At 38.3% G+C, this 24,008-nt stretch overlaps 1 protein-coding gene and 1 long non-coding RNA gene across 2 annotated transcripts; both read left to right on the top strand.

Moving 5' to 3' along the window:
• The first annotated feature begins 2,588 nt into the window (after positions 1-2,588).
• On the top strand, positions 2,589-16,361 carry LOC134640579 (galaxin-like). The gene is made up of 7 exons (XM_063492489.1): positions 2,589-2,626; positions 2,726-2,758; positions 3,452-3,497; positions 7,136-7,290; positions 15,284-15,418; positions 15,633-15,691; positions 16,356-16,361. The coding sequence occupies exons 1-7, from the start codon at positions 2,599-2,601 to the stop codon at positions 16,359-16,361; spliced, it is 462 nt and encodes a 153-aa protein (XP_063348559.1). The 5' UTR covers positions 2,589-2,598.
• Positions 16,362-20,208: 3,847 nt separating this feature from the next.
• On the top strand, positions 20,209-23,018 carry LOC134641100 (uncharacterized). The gene is made up of 3 exons (XR_010095503.1): positions 20,209-20,295; positions 21,754-21,913; positions 22,898-23,018. It is a non-coding gene; the product is annotated as an uncharacterized LOC134641100 (long non-coding RNA).
• The last annotated feature ends 990 nt before the right edge of the window (positions 23,019-24,008 follow it).

The raw sequence follows: 24,008 nt of genomic DNA, 5'->3' as shown, positions 1-24,008 counted from the left end.
ACTTATCGGTATTTCTCAAACTTTTTACAGTGTGTACCATTGGGAAAATGTCAAGCTCTCCCAAGTACCACTATGAAAGCAAGAAACTCATAAGTCTTACAACACAAAATTAGTATCTGCAGTAAAGATTTTTTCATACATTGTATGCATTCTACCAAAGGCAAAGTTGCCTCCATTTTTATATATTTTTTTATTAATATTTTGTAATAATTTATTCGTAATAACTTATTCTGTTTTGGGAGTATTTTTTTATGTATCTGTATTATATTACACATACACATTAAAAGTGAATCTCTGTCCAAAAAATGCACTCAGTTTACTTTTTACTCACTATGAGCATCATTCATTATTCTCCCCCAGTAATTAAGGTTAGGATATGAATTTTTTTATTCCAATCCATTCTTCTTTTGAAGCATTTAAATAACCTTTAACAGATTTGATGGTTTTGTTACAAGCTTTTAAAAAAGTGTTTTGCTTTTCTTTCACAAATGTGGGGATTAAATTGTTTTAAAATGTACAAAACAGTGATGTCATGTTTTGTGACGAGGACCCAGGCACAGAGAGACTTGATGAATTTAAGAATCTTATGATTTAATAAAGACATTTACAGACTTGCACAGAGATGGTAAAATTATGATGACTGATAACGGAGACGAAGACAACAGGCGATGAGGACAGGGAGGAACAGGGGTTTAAATGCACCAAGGAGACAGTCATAGACAACTCGGGACAACTGGAGACATTTTAGGATGCAGGGACTGACAGAGACAGGGAAGAAGTCTCATCGTGATGTGTAAAGTTTATCTTGCCTGGCTGGGCAGCTCTCTGGGTGCTCAGCACTCCCAAAGCTCTGATCCTAGAATCGCCCCTGAGCTGGTTACAGGGGTCTGGGCGGGCAGGATCAGGTGGGCAGGTCTGGGATCCATGTTCTTAAAGAAAAGAGAGAAAGTCTTTTTTTTTCTTTTTCTGGAAAAAGAAGAGCTAGGGTTAATAACTAATTTATCAGTTAAATTTAAGCCAAAATGTTATTTATCCTGAGTGTGAGACAGCCAGCGAGCCTATGACAGAGAAGGTAGATCGGATCAGTAGCCGATTGGCTATCTGGGGTGCCGCGGGACCCGCCCATTTGATATGTGATTGGCAGCCGGCGAAGTTAGGCACGCCTCGGAGGGGGAGTTGGTCTCGGGCGCAAAGTTTCGAAAGACGTAAGAATCATTCCGGAGCTGAAACGGGGCTAGTAAGACGGACAATTTAGGCTGTGCGCTGGATGTGAGAAGAGGGGTCCTGTGTAGAAAAGACTAAGGTTTTTTCACGGGATTTCCCTGTTATCACGTATAAGGTTTTGGGGATACAGGGGAGCCCCTATCAAGTTATCCTATCGGGGTTAGGAGTGGTGCGAGTTGGGACCAAGAGGGAGGGTTTTTTCAGGAGTTTTTTTTTTTCCTGTTAACTTATCTAACGTTTTGGGGATAGAGGGGAGACGCGGGTTTTTTTGGGGGAAGAGTTTGTGACTCGGACTTTGATTCTCAATTTCCTAGTTCGGATTAAACAAATGCAAATAAATTGAAATAAAGTTTTCCACGGGGGCATGCAGCCTGTATGTCTCGCCATACTTAACGTTACAAAAGCACAAGTTTAACTAAGTACATTAGTAAGGTTTAACAGATTTTTCACACACACATACACACAGACACATAGGCGCGTGCACGGGCGCTGGCGCGCACACGCCGTGGGCCAGAACAGATGACATGTTTTGGCCATAAAAACAAGTAAAAACTTTTTTCTTTTGCTTAAAATGAGAAAAATGCTATTGATGATAAAAATTATATATTTATAACAATCAGATAATTTTTGAAAATTAAAGAGTTATGAAATAATTTTTATTAATATGATATTGTTTATTAATATAATATTTTTATGGCTACCATATGTTTTATTACTTCCTTTATTACTTCCTTGGTCATAAATAATTTTATTGGGGTCATAAATCACTTGTTTGACATAAGGGGTTTGATATCCCTCCTTCTGTGCAGCAAGCAACAGGCGCACCTCGGAAACGGAGGGTGCCCTTACTCCCAGCAAATGAGCGATAGAAAACCATCGGTGCCTATGCCAACCCCAAAATGCGCTGGCATGATGTCAGGGCAGCATGAGTACGATCAACTTTTTTTTTTCTTTGTCGATGCCCGTGATGCTGGCCCCAGGGCGCCCATATCAAACACCGCTACTGTTAACCAGTTTTGACATTTTGTGATCCCGTTTGAAATTCTTTTGCAATTTTACCTGAGTGAAGTAGAAACATTTCATGGTTCACATTGAAAATTGTCAGCTAGAAAAAAAATGCATATTTTCCCCAATCATGCAGCACTTTCAGAAGTTTTACAAATGAATATTGCAGTGGAGGTTCTTTTTTTCCCCCTTTTCTTTTCTTTTCTTTTCATCAACCCTGACATCATGCCAGCGCATGATGACATCATGCCAGCGCATGATGTCAGGGTTATTTTTAGTCACAAGGGAGGCGTGGTCTTAAAAGTATTTAAGCAGCTATGTTTGCCTCTTCTTCTGCATCTCAGTGTCAGATAACCAAAAGGCTCCCAGATGATTCCATTTTGGACTCTCGGATTTGGTAGGCGAATTTCCCACCTTTACTGAAATAGATTTTGAATAATTTGAATAATTTATTTTTCTTAACTTTACAGTAATTCTTATCTGCCTGTTCTTTCAGTTTGTTTAATTATTGGCTTGAGCACTGCTCATGGTAAGTAGGTTTTATTTTTATTTATTTATTTAATGAGCTCAGAATAAAGGGCCACTTGTTCCAAAAAACTGATGTTTTGTTGTGAGCTTGCCTGTGTTAAAGAAAGTGGAGATAAAACAAATTATATACAGTACCATGTGTAATTTAAAAATGTAAATCATATCCTACTCATTAAATTAAAGCATTATTATTTTAAAAATAAATGCTCTTTGTTTATGTGTAAAGCCTATTTAATCTATTTGAAATATTAATTTAACTAAATCTGAGTAAGCGGTGAGTGGATGCTTAGAGGGGGCTTTTTTTCTTTTTTTATGAAAGAATTTCATGAAAGTACACAGAAAAGGTTTCCATAGCCAGGTACCAAACTATCATTATTGTTAGGTTTTTGTTTTATGTTTTTCACTTTCAGCTGTGTTTGCAAACCTTTGTCGGGAATGTGCACTGCGTGTGTTTCGTCATAAGATAATAATTTACACGAGCGGAAAAGTGAGAGGTAATTGATTTGGCAGCGAGACTTACACTGATACTGTACTCGTCTCTAAAGAAGAACTGGAGGGCGTTTTTGTTTTTCACCTTTTAAAGTTTGAACAATGCTGTATGTATTATATTCATTTAGAACACCTGCCGACATATTAACACGTTTTAGCTTGTTAATGCCATGACTCACAGCTTTGACTTTGCGCTGGTTGGCAGAGCCTGCAGTTGGAGCAAATGCAGCCTCCAAAAACCACTGTTCCCGGTAAGTCGACACTTTCTCGATTGTTTCTCAAAAATTGTGTTAAAACAAACCCCCCAAAAATGATTTATTTCGACCATTATTAGGTCAAGCACTGACCTGGAGGCTCAGGGAACCCATGATGATTATGATGGTCCTCAGAAGAACAGGATAAACAAATAAGGGGGGAGTCCAGCATCAATAAATATATAGTATTCAAGTTAAAAGTTTAACTACTAAATAGACAAACAAGTAAATTATACATTTCACATCACATTGGTGTAAAGTGACTGTTGGACCAGGACTGGTTCATAAAGTATTTCTGAAAATTTCTCTGGAGCACATTTCAGTAAACTAAAGTCATCTAAACACAAGACACTGGAAATAGGAAACTATCAGAATAATACGCTAAGTAAGAACCACAGAGAAATGGGGACCTGCAGACACAATAAAAATTATAAAATACACCATGAGAGCACTTCTAACACAGAAATTTAAATGTTTGGCAAGATATAATGTTCAATAAATATTAGCACTAAATGAGTAAGTAGCCATTGTGAAATTGTGTTTTGCTTGTGGCTCCAAGGGTTAGGGGTGCGTCTGTAGTTTGAATGCTAACTTGCATATGACAAATAAAACTGAAACTGAGTTGAAAATATGTGACTGAAGACAATATGTAAAGTGAAACAAGCTTCAGGTAAACTTTTCACTTTAAGTAGAAACTTGAGGAAGAATCTATCTAATTCTGAATAAGCATCATCAGCATATCATCATGAGTAAGAGGAGGAGGACCCAACCATCCAGTGTGTAGATACATGTATCTATATCTAATACTTTGCATTCAAAGATTATGGACACCCATGTTACTGTTCCAAATGTTTAGTGATAGTCCATCAGAGGGCGGTATAAGAATATAAGGGGGAAGTGGGAAAAGTCTTATACACATTATCCTCCCTTATTATTATTATCTTTAATACGTATAACATGCTATAATTGCTGGGGAAAAAAATCAATTATATGATCAACAGTATAGAACGCTGCTGAACACTGAGGTCTAGCAGGACAAGCACTGAGATGAGTCCATTGTCAGAAGCCATCAAACGATCATTTGTAACCTTCAATGATTGACTAAATCATCCAGGTAAGGAGTCTCAGACTCAAGTCTCAGGCTCAGACTGAAGAAGTCATTTGGATGAGTAGCGAAACGTTTCTCCCACTGAAAAATGTCACGTCCAGATGAACTGAATCAACTTTCTGGGACTTCACTAATGTGTTTCGGCACTGTGATGATTTCTGAAAGTGCCTTGATGCCGCCGTTGTTGTGATTAGGCACAGACACGGAGCCATGGTGCCGTGCTGCAAACAGGCAGAGATGTGTGTTATGAAACCCACAGGCATCACTCTCACCTGACTGAACAGAGAGCAACCTTAGTTTATTGGCCAATCTTTTACACACACACAGCAACTTCCAACATGGCAACCTATCCACCTCTCATCCAGCAGTCCACCTTTATATACTCTCAGACCACGCCTTCTCAATTCAAACTGGCCTATGACAGAATCCCTCCAGAGAGGAGGAAAGAAAAACAAAGAAGATTCGTTTTCACAAATAATCCTAAAATGATCATTTACTTGTCAAAATGAAGCAGACATGTCATATATACATACAGAAGTTAAAGGTCATTTCACATTTCAAATTATTTTAAATTTCTGCAAATGGTTGAGCAACCAAGCACCTACTCTTGCTGTCTCGCATCCTATAAAAAAGCTGACTTTTTTATAGGATTTTCGGGCTTCTTTATCGGAAAGACAAGGTAGCGGCCACAGAGGTTTGACCTGGTAACTTACACCAAACATTTGGCTTCCATCTTGGTGAATAGCGAAAGATTTAGTGCTGCCTAGCATATTGAATACTGAAATGTAAATTTTCTTTTTCAAGAAAGCAATTTTTTATTCAGTGTTTTCACAACAGCCTTATTTTTTATGCATTTACTACTAGTAGTTAGACCACACATGAGGTTTCAGGCCTGGACAAGTGTGAAACCTTTTGTCCTCCACAATGGAAAATAGCTGAAAATAAAAACAGGTATCACTTTAGTCAGCTCCTAATTTTATAAAGTCTGCACTCAGCTTTGCAGTTTCCGATATCATTGAAATGCAGCCAGACACTGCTTATTTGATCTTTTCCTCATTTTTTCAACTTTTCCTGACATGCTTGCATTTAAATCAGGCTACCCTGTCTTTCTGTGTACCTGGCCTTTTCCACTATGCTTGCTGTCCTGGAACGTCCAGGACGTTCCTTTTTTTGTGCCCATCAAATTAAAGTTCCACCCCTGCCTGCATGGATTCTTAGCTGGCCACATATACTTGTATCTGGCCCACCACTGGCTTAGAGGAAATAATTACTGAAGTTAACTCAGAAAGACCTCCATGCAGCTCTACAATCTTATCACCAATCGCCTTTGACAGATCTTTTGTCTCCATTGTGCTGAAGGTGCTGGAATAGAATTGGATGATTCTGTGGACATGTGGACTTTATAAACATAACAAGTTGACATCAGGAGTTGTAATCTGTGTATCACATGGACACATATCCAGTATATGGGAGCTAGAATTATGGGCGGGTTGTGGGGCATCAAATATTCATTTCACTTAATGTTATGTAAATCAATTTATGACATTTATGTAAAGTTTGTTTTCTGGATTTTTGGCTGATATTGACTTAATCCTTTATAGTATACATTCTGCTGGAAACATTCTTCAGAGATTTTGGTGAATAATAATAATAACGTCAAACATTTGCTGCAGATTGAAAGATATCTCTTTCAATCACATCCCAAAGGTGCTTTGTTGGAGCAACTAGTTTGATATGGTTTGAGACTCATCAGAATATTTTATCAGTCTTCTGTTTTCCAATTTTAGTGAGTCCTGAATTCTAGTTTCAGTTTCCTGTTCCTAGCTGACAGGAGGAGCAGGCGTGCTCTGCTTAAAGGTTTGACATGTTGTGTTCAGAGATGGTTTTCTGCATATCTTGGTTGTAACAAGTTGTGATTTCAGTTTCTGAAATAGTCAGAACAGACTCTCCAGCATCAACAACCATTCCATGTTCAAAGTCACTTCAGTTTCATCTGTCGGCAGGTTTTCTTGAGCATGTCTACATGTCTAAATGCTCTGAGTCGCTCCCTTTTAATTAGGTGATTGGATATTAGCATTAAAAAGGAGCTGAACAAGTATACTGAATGAAATGGATAGTGAGTGTATATGTACTGCTGTTGACATACAGTTATGGATTCTTTTTCTTTTTTTGGCAGTTCCCTTTAGGAGTTGCAAAAACTGATCATCTTCCTCCATCTCACCCTATCTCTTGCATCCTCTTCTATCACATCAGCCCTCTGCATGTCCTCCTTCAATATATTCACAAATCTAATCTGGGATCTTTTCCTCTTGCCTGACAGCTTCATATTTAACATTACATTCTTTATCCTTTGTCCAATATATCTTGCCTGCATTCTCTTCTTCACCTCCTTTATTCACTGTCTATTGCTTTTGATTAAAACTCGTTTACTTTCACCAACTCTACTCTTATGTTATGATGTTATGTATGTGGAATAGAAATGAGTGACAGGGATAATATCCTGGGTTTTGTTATCTGTGCTTTTCAGAAAAGACTGCAATGGAACACAGTATGACATCCAAGAGGCTGCTTGCTGTGAAAACAAACTTCATCCAGGTTCAAATCTGTTTTGTTGTGGAAAGGAGCCTTACAATCCTGGTACAGCCACTTGTTGTAAAGTTCAACATGGAAAGATCCTCACAGGTAATGAATTTGTGAATTAACTAACTAAAATCCAATGTTAAATTGACTTTGTAAATGTGAAAGAAACAGAGTGCCTGAATGTAAAGAAGCAGCTTCAGTGTTTTACTGTTTTGTTGTCTTCATTTACATGTCGGGAATCAGAACAGTCTCTTTAAACTCCTGTTTTGGTAGCTGCAGTTTGCAGAGAAGTTAAATTGCACTACTTGAGATTAAAAAGGTTCATATTAATACTTTACAAATTAAAGTTGCAGATGATTGTATAAACTTCTGTGAGGAGTTTTCCTGTAAATTCAACTCAGATTGGAATAAATGACACTCAGACAGGTTTTATAAATTAACGTGCACGGGAGAGAACTGGACAGGCGCTGTTCCTTCGCTTGACCTCAGTTGCTCTCTCCGCTCCCCCGTAACACTGCTCTTTTATTGTGGTTACATGAATATGCATAGGTTCATTAACATATAACATAGGTATGCATGTGAACAAAGAATACCTTGTGTGTGTGTGTGTGTGTGCTCATAAAATGACTTCCTAACCCTGCTGGCCTGGAAGTCCAGCAGTTCATCTAAACAAAATGCACTTAGAGTAAGACAGACATAGATACGTTTATCCTACCATAAAACAATAAGACAAGGTACGACCTCTCCCATGCTCCCAGGATGTGGGTGTGAAAGCCAGAGAGCTCTGGAATGCACACAAGCTTCCTAGGATGAGACATCCTTTCAGGATACTATCAACTACATACTTCTAAACACAAATGATTACATGCAGCATTCTACCATAAGTAAACCTATATAATTAAAAGGTAATACTGACATTATATTTAACATTCTATTAACATTCCCTCCTGTTGTCAGTTTAACTTTTAAATGAGATATCATTATGTAACATCTTGTTGTACATTTCTGTCACATCCTCATTAATCACACAAAATCTTCACGTTCCAACAGGTCAGAGTCATTATCATCATTTGTCACAACTATGTATGCAGTAACATTGGAAAATATTATACGGTTAATCATGAGTTTTAGACATGGCAGGATACTTGTTACAAAGTCACAAAATAAAAGTAAAAAATAGTCCAACTCCAATAAGTAGTCTTTCTAGCACCTGGCTTCAACCTTAAGTATTGTGTTTTTGGCAGGTCATAGATGTTCTCACATATTCTTTTGCTGAAGTTTCAAAATTAAAATTAAAAAATAAAAAATAAAATTAAAAAATAAAGTGTAAAATTGTTGATTTATTATAGAGATCATCTTCCCTCCTGTCGAGACATGATTTAAAGCATGGCTCACTAGAGTGGCTGTTTTGTGTAATGATTTGGGAAGAATGGGAATTCCTGCTATTTCATATGTCATCAGTGTCTAATAATGCTCCGTGTTTTAGCCATTGCGTTTGTTCTTTTAATCGTGCTGCTTCTTGTTCATCCTGCAGTATAGACAGTGGGATAGTGTGATTTTCATAAGTAGTTAGTAAGACTGTGGTTGCTATGGCTGCTGCTTTTGCAGCTTTATCAGCAAAATTGTTTCCCTTTGTAACTCCAGAGTCATCCTTCTAATGTGTGGTCCGCCACATATTTCTGCAGAACAGTTAAGTTCTGCAGTGCCGCATATATGTCTCTTCCAGTTGTTCCCATCACTGTCCATAGGATCAGAGTCCGAATGTATGTAGAATAAACATTCAAACATACCAGTTGACTTTGTTGTTTGTCAACATGGGTCTCAGCTATCTTGAAAGCTGCAGACCTCGCTCGAGTTTTACGGCCTCTGCCAACCCCCATCACCTTACTTCAGGCCTCCTTGTCCTGTGGGGGATATTTATGACTCCTCCATTGTCCATTCTCTGCAGGAGAATCCTGTGGAAAGGATGCTGGATCCAGTTATCTTACTGCTGTTATGATCCCAGCAGTCTTCAGTGTGCCATCGTGTGCACAGTATAGTGACACAGCATTAGGTGATGTTCATAGGAAACTGCTGTCATCACCACCATAGCTTCTGGTTCCGTGCTGTTCACAGAATCATGATGCCATCCTCGAAATCCGCCTGCGCTGTCGATTGGAGCTTGGCACGCTCCCCTCATCCTTCAGGTGCCCGTCTGTCGTCCACAATCTCCTCTGTTGGCCTCTGGAAAGCCCCCTTGGCACAGCTCTCATTCCAATGCAGCTTCGTGGTTCTTGCTGTGGCTCCAAAGTCTGATCTCATGACGGGCCCCAAACAGCTCGACCTTTGACCTCAACCACTGCCTGGGCTGTCAGCTCTGCCTGGAATGGGTTCTTGCCTCTCACTGGGCCTCTGAAGATTTCTCAGGAGATTCCTTTCAGCAATACTCTGACTGCTGCACCTGTATTTCCTTGCTAGGAGGAGAAACCTTCTATCTGGAAAGCATGTCAATCATCATCAAACCACATTCTTTAGTTCAGTGAGCTTCATTTATGGACCATCAAAGCCTCATCTGAACATGGATGCACCACTTTGCATAGGTTTAATACCCGTTGACTAACTGTTAATCACACAAAAATCATAGAAACATTGTTTAGAAAACATAGAAAACATAGTTTCATGTAATTCTGGACCCCTCCTCTTGACGCATGGACACTCCCATGAGTCAACTCATCAAAACCAGATTCCTGTCTGAAAGAAAAAGGTTAGCTAGATCATGTCCCAGGCAACATCAGGGCATCTCCCCCGGAGCAGCTCCGTAACCCTGCAGTAAAAGATGTTAGTGTGTTTTGCATATTAGGTTTGCTTAAAACCCCGCTCCGCCAGGAGCCTGCATACACACCATCATGGCCTGGAAAACAAGATCTAGAAGTAAAATCAACCTTCACACTTATAAACAATTGTATCATTAGAGTAATAAAGCATTCAGCATCAAGAGGACAAGTATCATGTGCAGGTTTTCCCAATCAGTAAACTGCAATTATTGGCATAATTTGCCTCAGACATGGATCATCCCATGTACTCAGTTAACATTAATCTAATCGGTGACTTCCCTTAAACAAAGTCACTCCACTTAGCTATCACTAGGAGCTCAGTAGTGGCCAGCTAATGAGCCCCATATTAAACTATTCCATAAACACTGCATCTCTCATTTGCTTTCTCATGTTACTTGTCCGTCTCTGCTGAATCTTCTACATGCAAACTTAAAAAAACAAACATTTAGCAACACACATGGACAATCCTGGAGGTCAGGCACAAATTGACAGGGTCCAGAGGTGCTGTAAAAAGACCATAAAGTTAGCCAACCATAACTGTGGACACAAGTGACACTAGTTTCAACACAGGAAATGTTTCACATGTTATTCACATCGTCAAAATAACCTTCACATTTTCCGAACAATACAGTGTAACAGCATCACCGACTCATAACCTGTAAACACAGTTTTCTTCACACATAAACCCAGAAATCCTGTAGTAGGAAAACATCAACCAGCTTTCCTGGTATATACCACATGATCAAATCACATGAAGAACTGTAATGCTGTAGAAATGTTAGCGCTGCGCAGGTGTATACACACTTTCTCACAGTTACCTCTGTGAGCAACACAAGGTAGTGAATAACACCCTTGGTAGATGCAAACACAGAAAGTGGCATTTAAAAGGCTAAATCGTCATGCAACCTCGGATGGTGCTATCATCTTCCTGCTCCTTGTAAGAACAAAACACACTCATAGATTTATCTGCACCTTTGTCAGGTGAGGGTTAACTTTGCCCAGTCGTGTTACATCAATAAAATCGTGTCAGCTTTTGTCAGCTGTTGTCAATCAGTCAGTTTTATTTCTCTTACTCATTTGTCATTCACTCATTCATGCATTAATTCATTCTTTGCTAAAAGTGGAACCCATCGACGCATTCAGTTTCCACACATAGCAAAATGACGTCATTTTAAAAGGAAAAAAAAAGAAGAAAATTTCAAAAGAAGAATTTAGACTGGATTATCTCGCTGAATCCTTTTTGACAGGGACTTTCATTTTAATTATCCCAGATAAGTGACTTTCTCCTGAGCCCATTTCAATATTTTGGAGAAAGTCAACGGTTTGCAACGGTTTTCTCGACATGTCGTTTAGCGCTTTTGTTCCAATCGTGCAGATCTGCTCAAACAGAGATTATCAAACAAAACTTTCAGTGCACTGTGAAAGTATCAAAATAAAAAGGCCTCGTTCAGTCATAACACACGCTCCTCATCTCAGGAGGGCAAATCATACCATTAGCATGATTTATCAAACCATCATACTAATTGGCAGGCTCAACTTCACAACAAAAGAAAAATCATCAGCTAGATAAACACCAAACCAACCATCAGCCGCACGACACACAACATAAGCCTAATGTCTTATTAGCTATGAATTTAATCTGTACTTTTTACTCATTTAGGCCAAAGATCTCATTTAGTTTTCCTTTTTTGTTTTTTTTGTTTTTCTTCGTCATCTTAAAACATGTGACATGTCATCAGATATTTCACAAAAGAAGTGTGTTCTTATGTGTTCAGAGTTGTGTATCTGGGTGCAGGATTCACTCACACATCACAACAGGAAACTCAGTGTTTTAGAGTCTCCACACTAACAAACTCCAACACATCTCATTCACTCGTGCTAGAATTCAGTCACCTTTCATTAATCTAAGAACCATCAACTAATTTGAATATCAGCTATTAACCCACTAAGATGACAGGACAACAGAAATGCATGTTCAAAATATTATCACAACAATAGAATTTCCCTCATACAGTAAAATATTTTGTGCTGCATCAATCAGGCAGAAAGCATCTCCCAATTTACTATATTAACGACTAAATTTATTGTCCGATCACTGGTTGTTCAAACCAGAATCTTTTTTCCCACAAAAATTAAACTGTTGTCCTGCAACCTAGAGAGTTAACTGTCAGCATTGGATAAATTCAGCATTTAATAACAAGTCTCTGTTAAATTTACACTATTTTAGCACTGATGAGAGATTACAAACTGATTTTTATCGCATGTGTGTTATTAGGCAGGTTTAATCAATGTGTCTGTGGAGCTGCATCTCCAGCAGGGCATGTTCTTAAAGCTGCCTTTCCTACACACTTCTCTGCTATTAATTGATCATTTTTAACTAACGTGCTATGAGTCCACTGGTCTTTGCATCACACGAGGTGACTTGGACAAGATGATAAACAGACTCACATGCTCAAGATGCTGTGTAATCTTCATGAGCTCTCTTGTGTTTGTGTTAGTAGGGTTAATGCATGTTCTGCTTGTGTGTGTGATTTTGTATATGTTTCTTTTTGCAGTGGTTCAGATTCCTTCACAATTTTCCTACTTAAGCAGTCAGTATTATTTTGCCCAGATTTGCTAACCCAAAATTTTGATTTCCCACATTAAACAACAGCATTCCTCTGTGTTCTCACCTACTGCTCTCACTCTGTTGTCCTCTCCCACTTCAACAGTCCAACAGCCGGCAGTTCTTCTTCAGCTTTGTCCTGTGTTCTTCACTGTCTCTTCTTGCCATTTTCTCCAAAGGTGGCAAATGTCAACTTCCAACAGTCTCCTCAGTTCTCCTCAAACGTTCTTTTCACAAGCACAGTGAAGTTGCAGCTTGTTGGAAACACAGTACCATTCATCCAATCAGTCAGGATGATGGGTTTGCTTTTCTTCTCCGATGCTGTTTGTCCACACTGCTGCTGCTTGCTGGGACTCTTTGCTCAGGACTTTGCTGCTGTCTCTTTATCTGCCATGTTATTGCTCTTTGGAACTGCATTCCTTGTCTTCAGGGAGGAGTGAGAGCTCGCTTGTGAGGATGAGGGACACATGGAGCTGTAAATAAATTAGCCAAAAATTGGCCTGAACATTTCCAATGATCTTAAACTATAACTTTCTTCCGACTGCTGCATGTGAAAAACTGATTCAGGTCTGCTTTACATCTGAAAGTGACAAAACTAAGACATTTCCATTATTATTATCACTGCTTAACCAACACACAGAACTCTGTTTTTTGAACTCTCCTTTCTTAAAAGCAGAAAATGAGATTGTAGTTGTTCTTGGCTGATAAACACAAAACCTTTTTCCTATTATTGTTTTCATCTACAATGTAGATTTTGTCTCTTTTTTTTTTCTTTTTTTTTTATCTACATGCACTAATTTGTCCGGCGCCTGGACATTTTTTCTCTAACCACTGCTCGTCAGCAGTGAGTTTTGAAGCTTTGTTACCCATTTTAATCTTTTACAACTACACAACTGCGGCACCTTCTCTGGCACGAGAATCGAGAGAGGTAGTTGACACGGCCTTCTACTTTCAAGCTATTCTTGAAAACGGTGTCATCTTTACGTGATAAAACGACCTTTTCTCTCTTCACCAGTACTTGGGTAGCCAACAGTAAACAAATTAATGGAATAGTTCAGCCTCCTTATTGTGCTGTAAAATCAACTTATTCCATTAACACAAAAAAATAAAACAAAAAATACCTTTATGCACGCGCTAACTTTACCCACTACGGGGGAGCTACCAGTCCCAGACGAGCTCTATCTTTATTTTATTTATTTTTTTACCCACTACGGGGGAGCTACCAGTCCCAGACGAGCTCTATTTTATTTTTAAAATGCTTTACGCAACGTGTCTCAGAGTGTCAATATTCACCTGGTTGCTGATTCACTGCCGGTCTCTCAGGTCCGCCTCATCGACCCCCAACGCCGTGTACCACTTGTAATAACGCCAGCCAGAACCCGAATTCACGTCTCTGGTCTTTTATACTGTACCTAGACAGTAGCTGTCGACAGACTTCAGCGCGGGCTTCTCACGACGTCAGGACTCGATGAGGTTTTCCCGTAGGAGCACACAAAACGTTATGTCCTAACTCCGGCTCGGAGGACCAAATAAATGTGAGGAGTTTTCCTGTAAATTCAACTCAGATTGGAATAAATGACACTCAGACAGGTTTTATAAATTAACGTGCACGGGAGAGAACTGGACAGGCGCTGTTCCTTCGCTTGACCTCAGTTGCTCTCTCCGCTCCCCCGTAACACTGCTCTTTTATTGTAGTTACATGAATATGCATAGGTTCATTAACATATAACATAGGTATGCATGTGAACAAAGAATACCTTGTGTGTGTGTGTGTGTGTGTGTGTGCTCATAAAATGACTTCCTAACCCTGCTGGCCTGGAAGTCCAGCAGTTCATCTAAACAAAATGCACTTAGAGTAAGACAGACAGATACGTTTATCCTACCATAAAACAATAAGACAAGGTACGACCTCTCCCATGCTCCCAGGATGTGGGTGTGAAAGCCAGAGAGCTCTGGAATGCACACAAGCTTCCTAGGATGAGACATCCTTTCAGGATACTATCAACTACATACTTCTAAACACAAATGATTACATGCAGCATTCTACCATAAGTAAACCTATATAATTAAAAGGTAATACTGACATTATATTTAACATTCTATTAACAACTTCCTACTTTGGTTTGAAAAGCTACATTATTTTTTACACCCTTACCCAATCAGCAATGACTTTGATTCAACTTGAAGCATTTATATTGTGCTTTATAAGACTAGAAATATCCAAATATAGAAGATTACAACCACATCTAAATTTAAAGAGTCTGCCAAAAAGATATTCATCATTGGTCGATCCATCTGCTCGCACTTAGTGTTAGATGTTTCAATTTATTCACTGGGTTAGGGTTAGGCAGAAGAAGTTTGTTTTGGTTTTTTTGTTAAGTCAATCTTGCATTCTTCCATTTTGTTCTTATAATGGTTGCAGCACATGAAGAAATACAACAAAAGATTAAAGATTTATTGGTTTTCCCCCTAAATCATCACAGTTTTCATCCAGCCCATAATTTATTCCAAACAAGAGATTTTCTGCTCAAATATAAGAAAAACCTACCGGGATACTTTTAGACTCAACTGTTTGCTTCTTTAAACTTCTGAACCTCCTTGCAGTGATTTCATTACCATAAACCACTCGCCATAACAGATTTTCTGTTGTTTACACTAAGCTATCTTGTTTTTACAGCCAGTATTACTCAGGGTCTGAGTGAAAAGGTGTCCAAGTGCTGTGACCTGAAGGCCTACAACCCAGTCAATGAAATATGTTGTCAATCAACCATCATATCAAAACCTGGACCAATGGCTGAATGTTGTGGTGAAGGTGAGCAGACACACTGATGGAAAAGAAGACTAAATTACATCTTCATTAGAAATTATTAATTAAACCCAGAAACATTATTGGTTTTTCAGTAGAACAATTTTACAATTCTGTGAAATGTACTCCATGCAAACATTTTGAGGATATTGGAGCAGCTTCTCAGTTGAGTTATAGTTGAAGTAAAAAATTTTAAAAATGACAATGATCTTTTCCACAGATGTTTTTGATAAGGACAAGCAGTTGTGTTGTGGTCCAGCTGATAATAAGACAATTCTGGTGAGGAATTCCCGTCACCATGAGTGTTGTGGTCACAGCCAGTATGACACTGAGACTCAATGCTGCTGTTCAAATGAGGAGAAGTTGGAGCTACAACCAAAGAATTCACCCTGCTGTGTCAAGAATTTCACTCCAGGTCAGCTCAGTACATAATAGCATGTCATACTGTGCTGAATGGATTAAATGACATTTTTTTGTAGTTTGAGTCCAACTTTACATATCGGTCTTTAGGTATGTCAAACTGAGGTGTGTCTGAGAGTCAAAATCTAACCTGAATTGAATTTAAAATAAATACGTTAACAATTCTGTTTTGCAGTATTAGTCAGTAAGTGACTGGCTGCTCCAGTATGGGATTAGAATGATGCCACCTTATCCCATAGTCCAGCCAATGATGAGATTCACATTCATATATACGAATCAAATTTGATGCAGAACACCTGATTGTTCTGTAAATATTTTGAAATGTTTATTTTATAAAAATGCCTTGGCTGCATTTTTAGGTAAACAGCTGCAAGAAACTTTGTTGTTTGCAAAAATTTCTCAAATTAAGTACAGTACTTTTAATATTACATTCAGTTTTGTTGTTGTTTGTTTGTTTCTTTTTTGTGGTTTGTTTGTTTGCTTGTTTTGGTTAATGAAAACTCTTTGTGCTTTATATCCACAGGTATGAAACAGCAGGTGAGTGTTGTGTTTCTTGGGAAGTCCAGGGGACCTCGGGAAGTAACAATAAAAATGTCAAGTTTGAAAAAAGGCACAAGGAGGCAAATCAGGAATAAAATTATAATTTTAAATTAATTTTTAAACAAAAAATGTATGTGTGTGTGTGTGTGGGGGGGGGCTCAGTGCCCCCCAAAATGTGGTTTTAGTGTCAGGGTTACAATTAGGTTATGGTTAGGTTTAGACTAAGGGTTATGATTATGTGTTCATTTTTGATGATTAGGGTAAACGGCTAGGGAAAGCATTATGTCAATGAGATACCCCACGAAGATATGAAAACAAGACTGTGTGTGTGTGTGTGTGTGTGTGTGCGTGTGTTAAATCTTTTATTTTATTTTTCAGATATTCAAGCTCCAACCCAAATGGTAAGTTAATGGAAACGTTTTGCTATCATTTCACGCCTCGACCAGCACGGTTTTTTATTATCCATCTAATCATCAATGCCATTCATTCATACTTTGCAGTAAAAATTACTATAGTTCCACTCTATATACCATCAGTGCACTTTACATAGTTAAGGACCTTATATAGTGAGAAACTCAGCAATCCCTTTTTGAGCAATTGTTAGTGTGAAGGAAACACTCCACTGGAAGATGTACAATCATGCAGGTAATGGTTGATTAACTTACAGACACAACACTTTCACAAAGTACGACTATTTTACAAAGTAGCAAAGGATTGTTTTGACTATTCACTTAATTTTCTTTATATTCTGTTTGGTGTCTGCTGAATGTATGTCATGGCTGCTATGGCCAAAAATTTAAGTTCAGGTTTTTTGGAGATAAGAAAGTTAAGGAGTTTTCTGTTTTCTACATTGTTTCGCTTTGTTTTTGCTCACTGATTACTTTCACTTATACATGATGGTTAAGTTTAGACACTAAAACTATTTGGTTAGGTTTGGGAATACATTTTTTTGGTTGTTTGTTTCGGTCAGAATGTATGTCTTTACAATAATCTGAAAGATTAAAAATGATGTTTAGGACACTTACGAGATCCTTTCCATATATCCTTCGCATATGTGAAGAATAAACATGCTGCATCATGGCACAGATGCCTAATGACATTAAGTGTGTATCTATGAGAGGCCAATCGCTTTGACAAAAACTCACAATGGAAATCTTATTTTAGCTTGGTCAAATAATCCAACAGTTCAAATAACACATTGGTTTATAACTGCCATTCTGCCTTATCTGACACATGGCTGCATTTTGCACACCAGTGGAATTGTGTGCAATTACACGTGACAACTGAGTCCCAGAAAAATATAACTATAGCATGATTGGAGGTCAAGGATTAGAAACCAACCAAACTTCCAGAAAATCATTAAACCCATTACTGCACTGATATTTGCATAAAATTTAAATATAAGTTGTACGACCTACATTGTAAAACAAATTGTTTCCATACTTCTTTTTTTTAAATTTAATGTGATATGGACTATTTTGTGCTGATTGTTGCCTGTTTTTACACGCATCCACAGCACTGAACCAAACACACATCTCTGTGGGTCGTCGTGTTACAATCCAAAGCAAAATCGCTGCTGTGAGAGTAACCACAAGCCTCACTCACTCGACAACTCAGGTGTCACTATCTATTTGTTTGTTTGCCTTAGTTTTGTAGTTGTTTTGGTTGCTACTATTGTATTACTTCACTTTGTGGTGTATGTAGTATGTAGCTATGTAGTAGAGTAAGTTGAACAAGGTAACCTCACCCCAACAAGGCAGTTAGAGCTGAGTGAGCAATTGTTTCTTTGTCATGTTTGTCTTATGTGTATCATTGTAAAAACAAAGAATTACTTGAACGCGTCATTTGATTCTGTGGTATTTATAATTTTGGAAAATACCTCTAGGGGTAAACAGTTAAAACAAAAGAAAGAAGATCGTTTTAAAGAACCTTTAGTGGATTTAGTGGAATGTAGTATTGAGAATGCAAACCGACATGATACCCAAAGAAGCAGTAGCAGCATAACATAAAAAGGATTTTACCTTCCTACCTGTGTTTGACATATTCATCCACCCCCCTTCTACAACCTGCTGAGCCATGCTCTAGGATTTCTAGTCTTTTTTTTCTCCAAGTTGAGAAACTATGTCATCACAAAAATATGATTGTCTCATGATCATTCTTGTAGGAACTTGCATTGATAGTCATGAAACATTAATATGTTATTGTAGCAACAACAGAAACGAGAAATTGCTCATATAATTATCAGTTATTATACACATTCTTCAGCTTATTCCAGCTCTTGACAGGTCACGGGTCTAATGGTAAATTAAGAGATGATGAAATTATGATTATGAGAGAAATAAGAGGGGGGAAATCAGATAGAAGAAGTCTGGGTGTCTGTCTGAACTCGTTCATTTTTAGTGGAAAATCAAAAAGTGTAACAATGTTTTTGCATCATTTGAAATTCAGGACAGTTCAAAGGATGTGAAAACACATAAGCTCTGACTTCAAAGAGTGAATTTTATTTCAGAAAATGTGAGTCTGCAGTTAAAACTCTCCTCTTTCTACTCTCTAAACCCCCATGTTTAGGTCAAAGGAAGGCCACAGCCACCGTCTATAACCCACATACTCAGGTCTGCTGTGATGGACGTGTATCTCCGTGGAGGCCTTGGCTCGATCAGGTAATGTACTAATTGCTCCCCACCCCATACTGGGAAAAATGATCAAACCACCATTTCCAGTGACAGTTGAAAGTCTAAAGCACTGTTTTACCGAAGCAGAAAAATGTTTTAAAGCATACAAAGTGGAAAACAATGCACATCCTTTTATTATTAAATTCAATCATATAGCATTACAATGTAGAAAGTTGGCAAGAGTGCTACTCTTTGACAACAGAAGTCAGAGGTCCAGGCCACTGCTTTCACACAGTGCCAGAGGCTGGATTCTATCTCTGTTTTCTATGTGTAAAATTCCCTTAACACTGTCCGTGTCACAAGCGATGGCGGGGACTCAAGCGCAGAGCAGAGTTCAGTTCCAAAAACAGAGTTTTATTTACACAATCACCAGTTGCAGAATATTTACAGTGGGGGAAATACGGGGTTCCTAGGGTCCAGGGGGAAAATCCGGGAAGGGGAAGCTCTCTCACAGTGGGTAGGTTATGGGTCCGGGAAAACTATTCACAAGAGAGATTGGTTAAGCAAAATCACAGATTTACACACAAAACTTCACTGAGGCTAGAGTCTCATTAACGTGTCTTGCACAATCATCCAGTGATGAGACTGTCTGCGTCCCGGTGTTAAATGGCAAACACATTATGGCAGCCTGATGGGCAATAGGTGTGTGGACCAAGGGCGGGAGCCCGCAGCGAGCTCCGCCCATGCAGCAGGGTGAGAGAAAGGGAGAGTAAACAAAAACACATGTAGCCTTTTGGGCCGGCCGGGCAGACACGGGGACCATGATAGTCCGTATTCATTATTGCCAATGCAAAAGGATCAAAAGTCTGGTATGGCTAAAAGACTGTAGAAACATAATGCATAGAATGTTACATGTATGTAATGCAGAATTTTCTCAAGTGTTTTATGTTCTTAATTTTGCATTTTTCATGTGTTTTTTTTCCCCCTAACTCATGCATTTCTGTGTTTGGCTTTGAATGTGTAAACTACACAATCTGGTTGTGTCTGCTTGCACAATTTACTGTATTATGTCTGATTCTTCAAGTGCTGTGGAGAGACGCCGTATGGCTCGGCACAACGTGGAGTTCTCTGTTGTAATAAGACCTTGTACGAGGACAGAGATGATGGAGAGGAATGTTCAGAGATGGGTATTCCTTACAACCCGGCTAAAGGGACTATATGTTGCTCTCAGTTTCACGGCAGCCCAGGACAACACTGCTGTGGGACAGAAATTTACTGGCCTCGTACTGAGATCTGCTGCAATGGACACAGGTGATTGTGTGCATGTGTTCTGTTTACCTGCTTTACATTGCTGGTAAAATCCACTGAAAATGGATTTCTTCTTTTGTTTTATCTGATTAGTATCTAATGGCTCCCGTTTTGGATTTAGTCAGTCGGTGCAGCTGGGAGCATGGAAACTAGTTTAATCTATTGTCTTCTGAGTGAGGGTTAAGGATAACCTAGAAAGAAGTAGAATGAAACATTTTTCATAGCTGATGATTTCATATGGTTTCTAAGACACACACAATTGCGTACCAAACCTTGCCCTGCCTTCGTTTGGTTCCCAGAACTCTTAAAATACATTTCTTTCAGCCTGTGTGGTGTCTCATTGGGTTTCGTGTCTTGTTTCTGTGAGGTCATGACTCATCTTAGAGCTAAAGTATTTAGCTATTGCATCATTAAGTATTTTGCAATTTCATTTGATTTGTGTTTAATACATTAATTATTGCCCAACTCACCAGGTATTTATACTCAGGATTCACTTTTATGGTTATGTCTGTAGGAGTTGAACTGGTTGACTTTTTGGCTGCTCTTGAGTCTGTTTCCAGTTGCAGTAGCTGTCAAAGTGCATTTGGTATAAATGCATTCTATGTAGACAATGACTGAGAGCTTAAAGTGCAGCTCTGATGTTCTGCTTTCAGTGCACAGCTTGTGTAAAGACTGTGAAATGAAGAAGTTATCTTCCAGAATGACATCCAACACTATACATAAAGACTCACAGGATAACCCATGCCTCTGGAGGACTAAGACTGCGTATGGCCCACAAAACGCGAAGATGGCAATTTCTATTGTTTTATATCTAGCCGAAAGAATAGAGTTGTCTCAGTTGTGACATTAATGCTGCTGTGAACCACTTCTTTATTAGTTTGTTTCAAGTGGTAAGTAGGTTAGATAAAATACATATTTCTGTTAATGTTAGCATTTCCCAAGTCATCATCTTCATACTATAAAATAATTATGCAGGGGGCCTATGCATTCAAAACCATTTATTGCAAAGTTAAATTGTCAGTATTGATAATTCACCTTATCTTATCTGGGATGTTTGAGGTTTACTCTGTTCCGTAATGCAATCACTTTGGAGATCCAGACTGCCAAACAGGCAATGGTAAGTACCAAGTCCCCTATAGTAGGGAGGATTGGGATCTTAACAGGTAAGCCTTTTAGAGTTTCATGTAGTTGATTTATAATTTTCCATAGTTTTAAAAAAAAAAAACAATCTTAAGTTTGTTTGCACAAGTTTTTTCATTGGTTGTTCATTCCACCATCCTGGTTATTGCAATTTTTGTAAATAAATTGCATGTTGGGAGGGAAAGAATTCCTGCCTCAAAGTGTGTTTCCTCCATTGCATCTGTTGCCCCCTTACAGACTCATCTAACTCAGCCTCTTACAAACATAATTATTTATTTTTGTCCTTATATGATATTAATGTGTCCCTCTGTTTCCAACCAGACATCTGAAATCAGAAAACATTCACTGCTGTGGGGTCAAAGCCTACAACATTAAAGACCCACAGATGAAGTGCTGTGCAGGAACACTGTACAATCTGACATCATTAGACAAGCATGGAGGGAATGCGCAGTGCTGCGGATCCATTCTGCAAAAGCCAGAGGTAGAATTAGTAATGATGATGAAAATCTGTTGTTTGTTCATCTTATTCGTGTATTCCACTGTATTATGTCATTAGATTTAACACAGCTACTCCTGCCTTGATGCAAAGAGAGAGTAGGTATGTTGGCCACCCTGTCCCATAACTTTTCACACTCTGTGTTTCGTTTATAGTGGCTTATCATTGTTAAAGCGCCTCTTTCTGACTGGTGTCTTCTGCCTCTTGGTGTCATATCAAAATGATGGATAAACCACGATTTGACCAATATGAAAATGGAAAAAAGAAATAACTGTTAAAAAGTTACATTTTTTGAGCTTTTTAACTATCTCAGAGTCCTGTCTGTAATTTTGAAGCAACATGAATAACACCGGTAAAGGAGAGAAACTGATATGGGCCTGAGGGGTAAACAGGAAACCGCAACTCTCTCTCTAACTGCATAACTGAACTACAAATCCAAAATATATTTAACTTAAGCACAGTCAGCATAAAGTGAATGAAAACAGCATGCTGTAACAAGTGACTCATCACTGGAGCTACTTGGCCAACTATTAAAAACTTTTCATAAACATTTAGAGGCTTTTTTAAAGCAGAATAATCATCTTCTGTGTACATTTTATGATTCTTTCTGCAAAAGCTAGACTCACAACAATTCAGTAGAGATTATTAGCAAAAGAAGCTATTCTAATCTGAACCAGCAATAATTATCAGGGTTGATGAACCATTCTAATCACGTCCTTTCAAATGCTTCATCTCTCTATCTTGAAACTGTTTGCTGGAGGTGTTTACTGTATATCTGACAGTTAGACTGACTTAAGTCAAAGTAATCTATTCTATTAATCTTCAAAAATTTACCTGATATCAGCTCTGTATCAACATTACTTGCTGAAGTTGACTTTATGGCTTGCCTGAACTAACACAGTGTTCAATGAGTCCAGTCAATCATGCTTTTATTTAACATAAAATGCTGTATATCTTTTCAAAAACCAGGACATTTGCTGCTCAAGTGAGGACAAAGAGATGCTCTACTCTGCCAAGACAGGGTTCAGATGCTGTGGTCACCTTTACTATAACACCACCCTGTGGTCATGCTGTGCTGGGGGGCTGAGAAGAATCCATGAACCAGGACAGGATCAGAGAAAGATGATTAATGGTCTGTTGTGTCTGATGAGATGTTCTCTCACAAAGTTTATCTTCAGTGTATGTCATATTATCTCAATGCCACAGCCCAGATTCTGTATTTAACCAATAATACAGCTATAATGTTCTTTTTTTTTAGGATCCAGACTTCTATCTGTGAATAATCTGAATAAAATCGATCTTTGCAAAGAAAGTAAGATATCATCTGTTATTTAGATTTTTTTTTTTTTAATATCAGAACAAATGCTGTTTACAAGTATATGTAAAGTACTTGTATGTCTCATTGTTTAGTGCACATTGGGACTGTGGAAAGTTAATGTTTTCATTGATTTCAATCATGACTCTGTTTTTCAGTCACTCCATTTCATTATTTCCAAATGTTCATCTCAGATCACCACTGGCTGATGTATACATGGTCAGTGTGGATCTGTTACTCCCTTCTTTGAACAAGTTCTCTTTTTTCACATATTTACTCACAGCGTTGGCTTTAACACTCAAAAAAGTAATTAATTACAAATTATATTACACTAGTTAACATTATTTGACAAAGTAATTTGTTACCATATTTATTATGGTTGCATTGCAACCTAATATACTAACCCCAAATCGCTCTCTGATGCACCCATCACAGTGTGAATGTTAGCTTGAACTTAAACACAGAAAGAAGTCGTTGTATAAATGTGTGAATGAGGGACATTGTATACAGCGCTTTGAGTGCTCAGGTAGGGTAGAAAAGTTTTATATAGAAGAACCTGTCCATTTATCAGTAGTATACAATACTTCACATGATATGTTGTTTATACATTACTCTGCCTATGTCCAGCCAAACCATGTTGCTCTGTTGTTTAACACATCCCAAGATGTCTTATCACAGACAGAATTGATGTACTTTAAGTAAAGAAAACAAAAAACAATGTAGCTTTTCACTTCAGTTTTACGGGGATTCACATTGTAGTGATTC

The sequence above is a fragment of the Pelmatolapia mariae genome, linkage group LG14 (genome assembly GCF_036321145.2).
Source record: "Pelmatolapia mariae isolate MD_Pm_ZW linkage group LG14, Pm_UMD_F_2, whole genome shotgun sequence".
NCBI classification, from domain to species: Eukaryota; Metazoa; Chordata; class Actinopteri; order Cichliformes; family Cichlidae; genus Pelmatolapia; species Pelmatolapia mariae.
The sequence above is the reverse complement of the archived record's forward strand: the minus strand, read 5'-3'. Positions and strand labels throughout refer to the sequence as shown.

Coding starts and splice junctions, on each gene's coding strand:
- LOC134640579 (XM_063492489.1), top strand. CDS start 2,599: ATGATTCCATTTTGGACTCTCGGATTTG. Junction 2,627..2,725: donor ATTTTGGACTCTCGGATTTG/GTAGGCGAATTT, acceptor CTGTTCTTTCAG/TTTGTTTAATTATTGGCTTG. Junction 2,759..3,451: donor TGGCTTGAGCACTGCTCATG/GTAAGTAGGTTT, acceptor GCTGGTTGGCAG/AGCCTGCAGTTGGAGCAAAT.